This window comes from Carcharhinus amblyrhynchos, unplaced genomic scaffold (assembly GCF_965287045.1).
Source record: "Carcharhinus amblyrhynchos unplaced genomic scaffold, sCarAmb.v2.hapA chromosome_341, whole genome shotgun sequence".
NCBI lineage: Eukaryota > Metazoa > Chordata > Chondrichthyes > Carcharhiniformes > Carcharhinidae > Carcharhinus > Carcharhinus amblyrhynchos.
In genome coordinates, this window is record NW_027650081.1 from 80,631 (window position 1) to 97,440 (window position 16,810).

Below are 16,810 nucleotides of genomic sequence, written 5' to 3' on the forward strand. Positions count from 1 at the left end.
CACCTCACACTTTTCCGCATTAAACTCCATTTGCCACCTCTCAGCCCAGCTCTGCAGCTTATCTATGTCCCTCTGCAAACTGTAACATCCATCCTCACTGTCTACAACTCCTCCGACTTTGGTGTCGTCAGCAAATTTACTAACCCATCCTTCTACACCCTCATCTAGGTCATTTATAAAAATGACAAACAGCAGTGGCCCCAAAACAGATCCCTGCGGTACACCACTAGTAACTGAACTCCAGATTGAATATTTCCCTTCAACCACCACCCTCTGTCTTCTATCAGCTAGCCAATTCCTGATCCAAACTGCTAAATCACCCTCAATCCCATGCATCTGCATTTTCTGCAGTAGCCTACCATGGGGAACCTTATCAAACGCTTTGCTAAAATCCATATACACCACGTCAACTGCCTTACCCTTATCCACCTCTTTGGTCACCTTTTCAAAAAACTTGATAAGGTTTGTGAGGCACGACCTACCCTTCACAAAACCATGTTGACTATCCCTAATCAATTTATTCCTCTCTAGATGATTATAAATCCTATCTCTTATAATTCTTTCCAAAACTTTACCCACAACAGAAATAAGGCTCACTGGTCTATAATTCCGAGGATGGTCTCTACTCCCCTTCTTGAACAAGGGGACAACATTTGCTATCCTCCAGTCTTCGGCACTATACCTGTAGCCAATGACAACATGAAGATCAAAGCCAAAGGCTCTGCAATCTCCTCCCTAGCCTCCCAGAGAATCCTAGGGTAAATCCCATCCGGCCCAGGGGACTTATCTATTGAGTATGAAAATAGATAAGTCCCCTGGGCCGGATGGGATTTACCCTAGGATTCTCTGGGAGGCTAGGGAGGAGATTGCAGGTTACCAACCCCTGGAATGCAGATTTTTAAGATGTTGTCACAGTTCAATTTTGAACATTGGATTTCCCATGGGAATGGGAAGCTTCACCAAATGGTGTTGGTGTTATTCTGGAAGAGGAATATTTGGCAATGGCCTGTCTCCTAACTTGATCTATTCAGCAGTGTAGCATTGTGAGTGGTGAGATACTTAAATTAACCACAGACTTACTGTTTAAGGATTTGGGCAGTCGCAATGTTACCGAGAGTTCAGCAAGTTAATTATTTATTGTTTTTTCCTTCTGTTCAACCTGGGGGCCATGTGTGTGAAGGGTCTGAATTGGGATTAGCAATGGGTGTCGTTTTAAACAACTCTTGTGATTAAATTCGTGGAAAGGCAATCTCAGGACTGGCCACAGCCTGGTAGTTAAAATATTTAGCTCACCCTTGCTCACTCTGCATGCCGAAGCTGGACTTTCAAGGGAGGTTCTGTGGAGTCTTCTGCTGTAGTAAAACTTCTGCCTTTAACTTCCAGCCTCTGGAAGTTTACCTGGTGAATTTTTTTCAGTGTTTGTAGCTTCAGCAGGGAGCATCTTTCAGTTCACAATCCGTTGAAGGTTTTCTTACCCTTAGTTTTCAGCATTCATTATGAGGTTTAGGGTCTTCTGATTTCCAGTTTCCAGTATTGGTGTTGGTTACAGAACATGCCTATTAAAGAAGTCTTTGTAGTCTTCTGTATGTTAATAGTTAGTCTTTATTAGCTACTTGTGACTATACACAAATATACAGTAAGGAGTTATCTTCATCTTAACCAAACTCCAACCAACACCGCACTAACCCTAGGTCTGAGCTATGTTCCTTTTTGCACGTGTGTGGGTGGTTCTGTCCATGGTCTCACATTAACCCTGTACATACCAGACCCTTATACTACACAGAGGGCTGAGCTAAGACTAAGAGATAAGAGTTTAAATCCCACTGAAGCACTGGGGAATGTAATTTAATAAACCTGGCATTAAAAAGGTTGTGTCAGCAATGATGATCATTAGAATAACATCAGTAGTTGTAAAAACCCATCTGGTTCACTCACCTCCTTTAGGGAAGGAAACCTACCATCCTTACCTGATCTGTAGGTGACTCCAGACTCACAGCAATGTAGCTGCCTCTTACCTGTCCTCAGAAATGCCTAGGAGATGTTCACTTGCACTTTACCAAGGGCAGTTAGGGATGGGTGTTAAATACTACACTTGCTAAAAATGCTCGCGTCCTGTTAATAAATAAAAATAAGCAGCTATGTGCCTTAGAACCATAGAAAAGTTACAGTAAATTGGCCATCTTATCCATGCCAGCTCAAAGACACCTAGGTGTCATTTCTAACTCCACCTTCCTGCATCTGGTCTATAGCCCTGGAGCTTGCAGCACTTAAGGTGCAGCTCCAGGTATTTTTAAAAGAGCTTATGGACTCTGCCTCCACCACCAACTCAGAAAGTGAATTCCTCTGCGTAAAAAAGTTTTCCTCATGTCCCCTCTAGCCCTACTGCCATTTATCCTGAATCTAGATCCCCTGTTCTAGAATTCCCCACCAAGGGAAACAATTTTATCTTGTCCGCTCTGTCTCTGTCCACCATAATTTTGTACATCTTTATCAAATTACCCCTCAGCCTTCCAAAGAAAATAACTCCAACCTATCCAATCTCTCCTCATAGCTACAGCGCAGAGTGTGGGAACAAATGTGGGCTGGAGTGTTTCACACAGCAGTGGTGTTGTTTCTTTCTCTCAGCTGACACTGCTGCCATTGTTTATCCCAGGGTGATTGTCAGTGTGAGATCAGCGTGCAGGGTAGGACTGGCAGAGGTGGGGGTGTGAGTTGGTATGGGGGAAGAATTCAGGCACAGCTGAGTCTCTGCAGAGGAAGCTCATTGTGCTCTATCTGCTTTCTGTGTCACAGTCACATGTACTATCCAACACCTATTAGAAACTACAGTTTACAAACCGCCTCCTGTCAGGGACAGAAGGACACAGACAAGTCACTCAAAGAATGTTACATTATCAGATGTTTTTGTGTTAATGGGTATTAACAAATGTTTAGTGACAGTGTCCTATAAAGCTGAAGTGCAAAGGCCACTGTCAGGGCATGGTGGAGTTTTTCCCTCTGAGATGTTCAGACACCTCATACTTGCTGTATGAGATCTCAGAGATGGTATGACACAGATTTACTAGAACAATTCACACAATCTCTTTATTCTACCATCAGGGAAGATTGAACAGGCTGGGGAGCCTTTCTCTGGAAAACCCAACATGAAGATTATTACCTAATAAAAAGAAGGAATCACAGAATACTGCAGTACAGAAGAGGCCCTTTGGCCCATCAAGTCTGCACCATTGCATGAAAGACCCTAACCTGCCCACCAGCACTTGGTCCAGAGCCTTGAATGTTATGTACTTTTTAAAGGATATGAGGCATCCCACCTCCACCACCCTCCCAGGCAGCACAATCCCTCAAATCCCCCCTAAACCTCCCAACTCTCACTTTTAACTTGTGTCCCAGTCATAACTGACACTTCAACTAAGGGGAACAGCTACCCCCATCCATCCAATCTTACAGAAAGGAAATAAAGAGATATTTCCACTTGTGGGAGCGACCAGAATGAGGGGGTCATCAATTAAAGATAGTCACTAATAAATCCTATCAGCACCCCAGGAGAAACCTCTTTCCCCAAGGAGTGGTGAGAATGTAGAACTTGCTGCACAGGGAGTGGTTGAGGTGAATATTATAAATATATTTAAGGGGAAGCTGAATAAACTCAAGAGGGAGAAAGGAATGGAAGGATCTGGGATTAGGCTGAGAGGACGCTTATGTGCAGCATAAGCACTGACACAAAACAGTTGGGCCTAATGGTTTGTTCCTCTGCTGCAATTACTTTGTAAAACAGAATGTGAGATATGAAGCTCTTCACAAGGCAGCAGTTCCTGTGGAGAGTCAGGAATGTGTTAGGACAGGGTCCACAGCACACCATCCACCCCAGTCACCTTCAGCCTCCCGTCTCTATAAAACAGCCCTGACAATATTCCAATCACAGCGTCCTGGCTGTTACTGGGTGTAGTGGGGTGAGGGGGTTTAGAGGGGACTGGGGGCATTGGTGGGGTGGTACTGTCTGCCAGTAACTCACACATGAGGGCCAATGCTGAGAAATTACCAATGTTCATTTCTCTTGCAGGGCTGAACTCCTCAACTCGACGCTCCTCTATTCCAACACCAAGAGACTCAACAACACTTGGAAAAGATAAGCTGCTTTCCCGCGAGCGTTCTCGCACTCTGTCCAATAAGAAACCAACTGGTCCAGTCGACACTGTAACCCCCGCACGACAGGTTCAGACAACATCAAAATCCAGAGCAGAGTGTGAAGGCACTGACAGAGCCAGACTGGAGGCTCAGATTAAAGAACTACTGACAGAAGCCAAAGCCAAGGAGTTAGAAATCAGTAAATTAAGGAGTGAACTTAAACGTCAACAGGATAAGCACAAGAAAAACAATCCTGAAGAGTCCCTGGTCTCTCCTGTCAACACCGAGTCCCAGCTGAAGAAGCTGGAGGAGAAGAACCGGAGTTTCCAGGTGGAGCTGGAGGAGTTGCGGGTTGAGAATGGGATCCTGCAGGAACAGCTCCACACCTTCCAGCAGCTCAGGGAAGGGGCAGAGTCTGTGACTGATGCCAACTCCCTGAGTCTGGAGGTTTCCCTCAATAGTGACCCTAGCAGCAGCCTCCGTACTCCATCCTCATTGGATAGCTGCAGGAATCCAGCTGGGGGAGCACTCGACATGGCCTCCCTGGCTATCAACGGGGTGCAATCTGCCAGCTCCACTGCAGGCATGAGCAGTGTGACCCCCTCTCCAGATTCAGTGCACTGTGACAGAGTTTTTAACCCCTTCTCCATTAGCAGGAATGGTTTCAAAGCCAACACTAACTCCTCGGACACGTCCAGAGAGGGAGTCATGAAGAACACCAGCTTAGTGTCAGCAGCCTCACTGGCTGAGAAGATTCAGCAGATGGAGGAGAAGCAGCATTCCACCGCCGAGGAACTGCAGGCAACACTGCAGGAACTGTCCGACCAGCAACAAGTGGTTCAGGAGCTGACAGCTGAGAACGAAAAACTGGCAGATGAAAAAAATATCCTGGAGAGCTCCTTCCAGCAGCAACTGGAGAGGCTGCAGCAACTGCTCAGAGAGAAGGAGCAGCTGGTGTCAGTCCTACAGGATGGTCAGAGTGTGAAGAAGGGCTTGGAGCTGGGGGACAGTACAGAGCCTAATCAGGAGAAGCGACTCAAGCTGCAGCAGGCAGACAGTCATTGCTGGGATCCAGAGGAGGAGCAGCAGACAGGAACTGCTGTCCTCGTGCAAAGTCTGAGAGAGGAGGTCAGCAATCTGCAGAGGCTGCTGGAGGCAGAACGAGAGCGGAAAGCTTCAAACACAGAGACACTGGCCGACAGTGAGTGGGGGAACAAGCTGGAACAGGAGAAGCTGAACCAGGGGAAGTGTACCAGGGAAAGCTGTGAGCTCCAGGAGCTTCTCCGGGTAACACAATCTAAGAAGGAGCAATTGGAAATGGAGTGCTCAGCCCTGAGAGAGACATCCCTGCAGGCAACCAATGAAATCACTCGGCTGCACAGCCTCCTCGTCAAGGTGAGCACACTGGGCTGGAGTATTTTGCTGTGAGAGTGGGCAGATTCCTGGAGACTCTGGGGTTTGGGAGGGGGGAGGGGGAGCATGGAGATAACATGGTGGGGAACCATGCAAAGGTCTGTTGACCTCAGACAGGACTTTCCGATTTTGGAGTGAGCGCTGCTGGAAAATCCCTCCCTGAGTGTTTTCATCCTACCGAAGCCCCTCCTGATTTTATACTTGATAAGGTCAATCCTTATTCTCCTACGCTGCAAGGAATAAAGTCTTAGCCTGACCAACCTCTCCCTATAACTCAGGCCCACAAGTCCTGGCAACAGCCTCATAAATCTTCTCTACAGTTTATCAATGTCTTTCCTATAACAGGGTGACCAAAACTGTACGCAGTTTTCCAAGTGCAGCCTCACCAACGACTTGTACAACTTTAACATAATGTCCCAACTCCTACACTCAATGCCCTGACTGTTGAAGGCCAGTGCGCTAAACACCTTCTTCACCACCCTGTCTACCTGTGACGCTGTTTTCAATTAACTATGCATTTGTAGTCCTAGGTTGTTCGGCTCCTCAACGCTCCCCAGAGTCCTACCATTCACTGTCTAAACCTGGTTTGACTTTCCAAAATGCAACACTTCACATTGATCTGTATTGAAATCCATTTGCCAATCCTTGGCCCACTTCCCTAACTGATCAAGATCCTTCTGTAATTTTTGACAACCTTCTTTTGTCAAAGCTAGGAAGTTGAGAACACATGAAGCAAGTGTGGAATACAAGGAAAATAGAAAGAAACTTAAGCAAAGAATAAGGAGGGCTAAAAGGAGTCATGAGAAAGCATTGGCCAGCAGGATTAAGGAAAATATCAAGGATTTTTACACATATATAAAGAGCAAGAAGGTAGGCAGGGAGAGGGAAGGACAAGGGAGGGAAGCTATGCATGGAGCCAGAGGAAATGGGTGAGGTATTAAATGAATACTTTGCATCAGTATTCATCAAAGAGAAGGACTTGCTGGATGATGAGTCTGGGAAAGGATGTGTAGATAGTTTGAGTCATGTTGAGATCAAAAAAGGAGGAGGTATTGGGGTTCTTGAGAAACATTAAGGTAGACAAGTCCCAGGGCCTGTTAGGATATACCCAAGATTACTGAGCGAAGCAAGGGAGGAAATTGCTGGGGCCTTGAGACAAATCTTTGTATCCTCACTGGCTACAGGGGAGGTCCCAGAGGATTGGAGAATAACCAATGTTGTTCCTTTGTTTAAGAAGGGTAGCAAGAATAATCCAGGTAATTACAAGCCAGTGAGTCTTACATCAGTGGTAGAGAAATTATTGGAGAGGATTCTTCAAGACAGGATTTATTCCCACTTGGAAATAAGTGGACATATTAGTGAGAGGCTACATGGTTTTGTGAAGGGGAGGTTGTGTCTCACTAACTTGGTCGAGTTTTTCGAGGAAGTGACGAAGATGATTGAAGAGGGTAGTGCAGTGGATGTTGTCCACATGGACTTCAGTAAGGCCTTTGACAAGGTCCCTCATGGCAGACTGGTACAGAAGGTGAAGTCGCGTGGGATCAGAGGTGAACTGGCAAGGTGGATACAAAACTGCTCGGTCGAAGAAGAGGGTAGCAGTGGAAGGGTGTGTTTCTGAATGGAGGGCTGCGACAAGTGGCGTTCCTCAGGGATCAGTGCTGGACTTTTGCTGTTTGTAATAAATGTAAATGATTTGGCAGAAAATGGAACCGGATTGATTAGTAAGTTTGTGGATGACACAAAGGTTGGTGGATTTGCGGATAGCGATGAGGACCATCAGAGGATACAGCAGGGTATAGATCAGTTGGAGACTTGGGCGGAGAGATGGCAGATGGAGTTTAATCTGGACAAATGTGACGTAATGCATTTTGGAAGGTCTAATACAGATAGGAAATATACAGTAAATGGCAGAACCCTTGAAAGGATTGATAGGCAAAGGGATTGGGTGTATAGGTACACAGGTCATTGAAAATGGCAACGCAGGTGGAGAAGGTAGTCAAGAAGGCATACGGCATGCTTGCCTTCATCAGCCGGGGTATTCAGTTTAAAAATTGGCAAGTCATGCTATAGCTTTATGGAACCTTAATTAGGCTGCACTTGGAATATCGTGTTCAATTCTGGTCACCCACACTACCAGAAGGACGTGAAGGCTTTGGAGAGGGTACAGAAAAGATTTACCAGGGTGTTGCCTGGTATGGAGGGCATTAGCTATGAGGAGAGTTGGAGAAACTCGGTTTGTTCTCACTGGAACGAAGGAGGCTGAGGGGAGACCTGATAAAAATCTACAAGATTATGAGAGGCATGGACAGAGTGGATAGTCAGAAGCTTTTTCCCAGGATGGAAGAGTCAGTTACTGGGGGCACAGGTTTAAAGTGCAAGGGGCAAGGTTTAAAAGAGATATATGAGGCAGATTCTTTACACAGAGAGCTGTGGGTGCCTGAAACTCATCGGGGGAGGTAGTGGAAGCAGGTACAATAGTGACTTTTAAGGGATGTCTTGACAAATACATGAATAGGATGGGAATAGAGGGATATGGTCCCCGGAATGGGAGGGGGTTTTAGTTAGATCAAGCAGCATGGTCGGTGCAGGCTTGGAAGGCCGAAGGGCCTGTTCCTGTGCTGTAATTTTGTTTGTTCTTTGTCCTTTGCTATCAATGATACCTCCTAATTTAGTATCATCTACAAACTTACTAACCATGCCTGGGTTTGATTCCTGGCTTGGGTCACTGTCTGTGTGGAGTTTGCACATTCTCCCCATGTCTGCGTGGGTTTTCTCCAGGTGCTCCAGTTTCCTCCCACAGTCCAAAGATGTGTGGGTTAGGTTGATTAGTCATGCTAAAATTGCAAGGATCCAAAAAAGCTTTTGGAAACATGTTTCTATAGAACAGTTGAGACACAGCGTAAATTAAAATTCTCAATTTATTTTCCAAATGTTTTTTGAACTATTGGCTTGCAAGTGCTGACTCTCACTGGGATACAGTTCCTGAAGGTGCTGACTCTCACTGGGATACAGTTCCTGAAGGTGCTGACTCTCACTGGGATACAGTTCCTGAAGGTGCTGACTCTCACTGGGATACAGTTCCTGAAGGTGCTGACTCTCACTGGGATACAGTTCCTGAAGGCGCTGACTCTCACTGGGATACAGTTCCTGAAGGTGCTGACTCTCACTAGGATACAGTTCCTGAAGGTGCTGACTCTCACTGGGATACAGTTCCTGAAGGTGCTGACTCTCACTGGGATACAGTTCCTGAAGGTGCTGACTCTCACTGGGATACAGTTCCTGAAGGTGCTGACTCTCACTGGGATACAGTTCCTGAAGGTGCTGACTCTCACTGGGATACAGTTCCTGAAGGTGCTGACTCTCACTGGGATACAGTTCCTGAAGGTGCTGACTCTCACTGGGATACAGTTCCTGAAGGTGCTGACTCTCACTGGGATACAGTTCCTGAAGGCGCTGACTCTCACTGGGATACAGTTCCTGAAGGTGCTGACTCTCACTGGGATACAGTTCCTGAAGGTGCTGACTCTCACTGGGATACAGTTCCTGAAGGTGCTGACTCTCACTGGGATACGGTTCCTGAAGGTGCTTACTGTTGGGGACAGTTCCCTACCTCTGACAACACTTTCTGGCATTTGAAATATATATTTTAATGTTAAAAAATGTCACAGAAAATCGCAATGTCACACAATCTGACAGTCAAGGTTCTAATCTGCAACCAATGTAGATTTTCAGCTTTCAATGAGCTGGCCTGCTACTTCCATATCTATTGAATTTACAACCTTTTGGAAAGTACCCTTGTGTCAGAGCCGCAGATTAAAACACTTGTGAAACTGAATGTGTCTTTATAAAAAATGTCATCTTTGACCATCTGTGAGCAGTGTTTTCACTCGGTTTAGAATAAACCATTGGATTACAATCGGGGTAGTTTAGTCTGAGATGGTGCAGTGACCTGACTGAGGACAGCTCTGATTCCAGATTCAACATGGGCTGCAGGTGTCTGAGAGTGATAGTGAGACACAGCCTGAGGAGCCGGTGCTATTGGCACACACATTACAGCAAGAGACAAGGGACAACGAATCAGAGATCATGCAGATGAAGGACACCATCTTTGAGCTGCAGGACCAGGTGGAGCAGCATCGAGTGGTCACACTGCACAACAACAGGACCATCCTGGAGCTGGAGGGTAAGCCCCGAGTTCATCACCGGGGTCAGAGTGGAGGCAAGAGGGACCTTCAACTGCATCCCCAACAACAACATAGCTCTGTGTGAACCCCCCCCACCCAGCCCACCAGCACCCTGAAATTCACATTCTGCACCAACCCCTACCTCACACACCTGTCTCTCACCTCCCTTACACCCCACCCAAAACCCCCACCTCACCCCCCCCACACACCCTCCCTTACACCCCACCCAAAACCCCCACCTCACCCCCCCCCACACACCCTCCTTACACCCCACCCAAAACCCCCACCTCACCCCCCCCACACACCCTCCTTACACCCCACCCAAAACCCCCACCTCACCCCCCCCCACACACCCTCCCTTACACCCCACCCAAAACCCCCACCTCACCCCCCCCCACACACCCTCCTTACACCCCACCCAAAACCCCCACCTCACCCCCCCCACACCCTCCTTACACCCCACCCAAAACCCCCACCTCACCCCCCCACACACCCTCCTTACACCCCACCCAAAACCCCCACCTCACCCCCCCCACACACCCTCCTTACACCCCACCCAAAACCCCCACCTCACCCCTGCATCTCTCAGCCCATCTCACCTCCACAGCTGCCCCCCCCGCCCCCCCACCCCCGCCACCAGCCCCCAATGCTCCAAACACTCATTTGCCAGCCCTATGGAATGTTTATAGCGATTTGTACAAAGCATGGAATGCTGGCACCGTGGTTAGCACTGTTGACTCACAGGGCTGGAGACCTGGGTTTGATTCCCAACTTGGATCATTGTCTGTGTGGAGTCTGCACATTTTCCCTGTGTGGGTTTCCTCTGGGGGCTCCGCTTCCCTCCCACAGTCCGAAAGACACGCTGGTTCGATGCATTGGCCATGCTAAATTCTCCCTCAGTAGTCCTGAACAGGCACTGGAGTGTGGCGACTATGAGATTTTCACAGTAACTTCATTGCAGTGTTAATGTAAGCCTACATGTGACTTAAAAATAAACTTTAAACTTTCAAAAAGCTTAACTGGACGAGCAAAATCAATACTGTGACCTCGAGCAGGTCAGAGGCTGGGAATCCTGTGAGTAACTCACCTTCTGACCCCATAAGAACATAAGAAATAGGAGCAGGAGTAGGCCATCTAGCCCTTCGAGCCTGCCCCGCCATTCAATAAGATTATGGCTGATCTGTCGTGGCTCAGTTCCACTTTCCCGCTTTCTCCCCATAACCCTTAATCCCCTCTCTTATCAAAAACCCATCAACCCGCGTCTTAAAAATATTTAGCGAGGCAGCCTCCACCACTTCAACGGGCAGAGAATTCCAGAGATTCACCACCCTTTGAGTGAAGAAGTTCCTCCTCAACTCCGTTCTAAACCGCCCCCCCCCTTTATCTTGAGGCTGTGCCCTCTAGTCCTACTGTCCTTTCTGAGCGGGAAGAGTCTCTCCACCTCTATCCTATCCATCCCATTCAACATCTTATACGTCTCAATGAGATCTCCCCTCATTCTTCTAAACTCTAACGAGTACAAGCCTAGTTTATTCAGCCTCTCCTCATAGTTCAACCCTCTCAACTCCGGTATCAGCCTAGTAAACCTCCTCTGCACTCCCTCCAAGGCCAAAATATCCTTGTGCAAGTGCAGCAACCAAAACTGCACACAGTACTCCAGCTGCGGCCTCACCAATGCCCTATACAGCTGCAGCAAGACCTCCCTACTTTTATATTCAATCCCCCTCGCTATGAAGGCCAGCATCCCATTCGCCTTCCTGACCACCTGCTGCACCTGCAGGCTGGGTTTTTGCGACTCATGCACAAGGACCCCAAGGTCCCTCTGCACCGTCACATGCTGCAGTTTTTCGCCACGTAAGTAATAGTCCTTCCTACCATTATTCCTACCAAAGTGGACCACCTCACATTTGCCAACATTAAATTCCATTTGCCAGTTCCTGGCCCATTCGCCCAGCCTATCTAGATCCTTCTGCAGACTCTCCACACCCTCCGCACAATTTGCCGTTCCACCAATCTTGGTGTCATCAGCAAATTTCGACACCATACACTCGGTTCCCTCCTCCAGATCATCTATATAAATGGTAAATAGCTGAGGCCCCAGCACCGACCCCTGAGGCACTCCACTAGTCACTAACTGCCAATCTGAATAGCACCCATTGACCCCCACTCTCTGCCTCCTACTTGACAGCCATTCCTCTATCCACGCTAACACCCTGCCCCCAACTCCATGCCCCCTGACCTTCTGCAATAACCTCTTGTGAGGCACCTTGTCAAACGCCTTCTGAAAATCAAGAATCACCACATCCACCGGCTCTCCTCTATCCACCACTCTAGACACATCCTCATAGAACTCCAATAAATTCGTCAGACACGACTTCCCCTTAACGAAACTGTGCTGCGTCTGCTCTATCAAGCAATTCCCCTCAAGATGCCTGGCTATTTCCTCCTTGATGACGGATTCTAACATTTTTCCCACAACAGACGTTAAACTAACCGGCCTATAATTCCCCACCTTTTGCCTGCCACCCTTCTTAAACAACGGCGTAACATTAGCCGTTTTCCAATCTTCCGGCACTTCCCCGGAATCCAGTGACGTTTGGAAAATAATCACCCCTTGATGATTGTCAAAGAACAAAGAACAACCCAGCACGGGAAACAGGCCCTTCGGCCCAACAAGCCCATAGTCAGGAGTGTGATGGAACACTCTCCACTTGCCTGGATGGGTGCAGCTCCAACAATACTCAAAAAGCTCGACATCATCCAGGACAAAGTAGCCCATTTGATTGGCACCCCATCCACAAACATTCAATCCCTCCACAGTGGCAGCCGTGTGTACCTCTGGAAGATACACTGCCACAACTTTCGAAGGCTCATTCAACAGTCCCTTCCACACCCGTAACCTCTATCTTCTAGAAAGACAAGCACAGCAGATCATGAGAGCACCACCACCTGGAAGTTTCCCTCTAAGCCACTCACCCTCCTGACTTTTAATATATTGCCAGCTCACCACTGCATTCTCAAAGGCAGCTGGAGAGGGCAATAAAAGCTGGCTTAGCCAGCTAATGGCTTGTGCTACCAAATAAACCTGTTGGACTTTAACCTGGTGTCGGTGAGACTTCTTACTGTGTTAGCCAGTGATGCCCACATCCTGTCGAAGAATAAAAAAAATCCCAGTTACTGTATTGGATCTCCTGCACCATCATGAATTTCCCACATTCTAGGAGGGAAAAACAGTGAAATGGGGAAATAAGAATCCTAGTGCAAATGTTCTTTTCCTTCTGGGACTGTTGTTTCTACTATCGCACCATACCAAACATTTATCAGTCTTTGAGAAAATAATTTCCATCTAAGATCTGATTTAAATTTAGCCTTTGTTAATTTAAAATGTTATTTTCTTGTTATAGTGCCCTTCTGAGTAATATTCTTGCTTCACCTTCTCTCTGCCCCAAACTGTACTTTTCTAACTTTTCCTTAAAGATTATCGCATTGTAACATAAGAACATAAGAACATAAGAAATAGGAGCAGGAGTAGGCCATCTAGCCCTTCGAGCCTGCCCCGCCATTCAATAAGATCATGGCTGATCTGTTGTGGCTCAGTTCCACTTTCCCGCCCTCTCCCCATAACCCTTAATCCCCTCTCTTATCAAGAACCCATCAACCCGCTTCTTAAAAATATTTAGCGAGGCAGCCTCCACCACTTCAACGGACAGAGAATTCCAGAGATTCACCACCCTTTGAGTGAAGAAGTTCCTCCTCAACTCCGTTCTAAACCGCCTCCCCTTTATCTTGAGGCTGTGCCCCCTAGTCCTACTGTCTTTTTTGAGCGGGAAGAGTCTCTCCACCTCTATCCTATCCATCCCATTCATCATCTTATACGTCTCAATGAGATCTCCCCTCATTCTTCTAAACTCTAACGAGTACAAGCCTAGTTTATTCAGCCTCTCCTCATAGCTCAATCCCCTCAACTCCGGTATCAGCCTAGTAAACCTCCTCTGCACTCCCTCCAAGGCCAAAATATCCTTGCGCAGGTGCGGCGCCCAAAACTGCACACAGTACTCCAGCTGCGGCCTCACCAATGCCCTATACAGCTGCAGCAAGACCTCCCTACTTTTATATTCAATCCCCCTCGCTATGAAGGCCAGCATCCCATTCGCCTTCCTGACCACCTGCTGCACCTGCAAGCTGCATTGTAGTTTGTAATTGACCTTGCCGCTCTTTGCAGAAGTAAAGTTTGCTCATTTCATTGTTTCTGCTATTTGAAGCTACAGGTCAGGCTATATCCCAATATTCCATTGCTACTATTTCTTCTCCATACTGTCCTGACATTGAATGTGACAAACAGGCTGTCACTGCCATTTCCTTCTCTATTTTCCAATGTTCATTTTATTGCTATTTTTCCATGCCTGCAATGCTGATTCCAAAATACAATATTTGGTTTACTGTTCAAATTTCATTTATTGGTTCAATAAATCCCTAAGAAATTCCTTATCTTCCAATTGTCCATAAATTAAAGGAATTTGCATATGCTTCTCCGTCCAGGTCAGAAACTCAAATTGACACTTCAAATAGGAAAGTTTGCAATGTGTTTAGACTGTGCATTGTACTGGCAGCTCCACACCAGCTCCCAGTTGGACAAAGATGGATCAATTCATTGATTAATTCCTCTCTCTTCAGCTAAAGTGATGACTTTAGAACAGCGGAAACTGGAACTGGAGAAGCAGCTCAAGATGTCCAACAAAAAGATGAAGGTCAGTAAAACTGTTCTGTGTTAAAGCAGCATCTCAGCCTCACCTAGTGTCCCAGCCTGCTTTATTTAATTTTGATTTGACTTGATTTATTATTGTCACATGTATTAACTTACAGTGAAAAGTATTGTTTCTTGCATGCTATACAAAGCATACCATTCATAGAGAAGGAAATGAGAGAGTGCAGAATGTAGTGTTACAGTCAAAGCTAGGGTGTAGAGAAAGATCAATTTAATGCAAGGTCATAGACATAGAACATTACAGCGCAGTACAGGCCCTTCAGCCCTCGATGTTGCGCTGACCAGTGGAACCAATCTAATGACCCTCTAACCTAAACTATTCCAATGTTACCCATATGCCTATCCACTGACCATTTGAACGCCCTTAAAGTTGTCAAGTCCACAACTGCTGCAGGCAGGGCATTTCCACACCCTTACTACACTCTGAGTAAAGAACCTACCTCTGACATCCATCCTATAATTACCACCCCTTAACTTAAAGCTGTGTCCCCTTGTGTTGTCCATCACCATCCGAGGTAAAATGCTCTCAGTGTCCACCCTATCCAATCCTTTGATCATCTTGTATGCCTCAATCAGGTCACCTCGTAATCTTCTTCTCTCCAATGAAAATAACCTCAAGTCCCTCAGCCTTTCCTCATAAGACCTCCCCACCATACCAGGCAACATCCTAGTAAACCTCCTCTGCGCCCTTTCCAATGCCTCCACATCTTTCTTATAATGCAGCGACCAGAACTGTACACAATACTCCAAGTGCGGCCGCACCAGGGTTTTGTACAGTTGTAACATGACCTCACGGCTCCGAAATTCAATCCCTCTACCAATAAAAGCTAACACACCATACGCCTTCTTAACAACCTTATCAACCTGGGTGCCAACTTTCAGGGAGCTATGCACATGGACACCGAGATTTCTCTGCTCATCGACACTACTAAGAGTCCTTCCATTAGCCCTATATTCTGTACTCCTGTTACTCTTACCAAAGTGAATCACCTCACACTTTTCCATATTAAACTCCATCTGCCACCTCTCAGCCCAGCTCTGCAGCTTATCTATGTCCCTCTGCAAACTGTAACATCCATCCTCACTGTCTACAACTCCTCCAACTTTGGTGTCATCAGCAAATTTACTAACCCATCCTTCTACACCCTCATCTAGGTCATTTATAAAAATGACAAACAGCAGTGGCCCCAAAACAGATCCCTGAGGTCCACCACTAGTAACTGAACTCCAGGTTGAATATTTCCCTTCAACCACCACCCTCTGTCTTCTATCAGCTAGCGAATTCCTGATCCAAACTGCTAAATCACCCTCAATCCCATGCATCTGCATTTTCTGCAATAGCCTACCATGGGGAACCTTATCAAATGCTTTGCTAAAATCCATATACACCATGTCAACTGCCTTACCCTTATCCACCTCTTTGGTCACCTTTTCAAAACCCTCGATAAGGTTTGTGAGGCACGACCTACCCTTCACAAAACCGTGTTGGCTATCCCTAATCAAATTATTTCTCTTTAGATGATTATAAATCCTATCTCTTATAATTCTTTCCAAAACTTTGCCCACGACAGAAATAAGGCTCAGTGGTCTATAATTCCGAGGATGGTCTCTACTCCCCTTCTTGAACAAGGGGACAACATTTGCTATTCTCCAGTCTTCGGCACTATACCTGTAGCCAATGACGACATGAAGATCAAAGCCAAAGGTTCTGCAATCTCCTCCCTAGCCTCCCAGAGAATCCTAGGGTAAATCCCATCCGGCCCAGGGGACTTACCTATTTTCACACTCTCAAGAATTGCTAACACCTCCTCCTTATGTACCTCAATCCCGTCTAATCTACTACTTGGTATTGCAGTATTTTCCTCGACTACACTGACATTTTCCTGCGTGAATACTGACGAAAAGTACCCATTCAGTGCCTCTCCTATCTCTTCAGGCTCCACGCACAACTTCCCACTACTGTCTGACTGGCCCTAATCTTGCCCTAACCAATTTTTTATTCTTGACATACCTGTAGAAAGCTTTAGGATTTTCCTTGATCCTATCCACCAAAGTCTTCTCATGTCCTCTCCTAGCTCTTCTTAACTCTCTCTTTAGCTCCTTCCTGGCTAATTTATAACTCTCCTGTGCCCTAACTGAGCCTTCACATCTCATCTTTACATAAGCCTCCTACTTCCTCTTCACCAGAGATTCAACTTCCTTAGTACACCACGGTTCCCTCACTCAATCACTTCCTCCCTGCCTGACAGGTACATATTTATCAAGGACTCGCAGGAGCTGCTCCTTGAACAAGCTCCACATATCAGATGTTCCCAGCCCC

The 16,810-nt window shown here is 46.7% G+C and overlaps 1 protein-coding gene across 1 annotated transcript in view; it reads left to right on the forward strand.

Annotated features, from left to right (window-relative positions):
• LOC145339202 (cytospin-B-like) overlaps window positions 1-16,810 on the forward strand; it is a 71,164-nt gene that overhangs the window by 48,003 nt on the left and 6,351 nt on the right. The window contains exons 4-6 of the mRNA XM_080183591.1: window positions 4,064-5,523; window positions 9,517-9,724; window positions 14,400-14,473. Of these exons, the coding sequence (XP_080039717.1) occupies window positions 4,064-5,523; window positions 9,517-9,724; window positions 14,400-14,473 (1,742 nt within the window). The remainder of the gene's footprint in view (window positions 1-4,063; window positions 5,524-9,516; window positions 9,725-14,399; window positions 14,474-16,810) is intronic.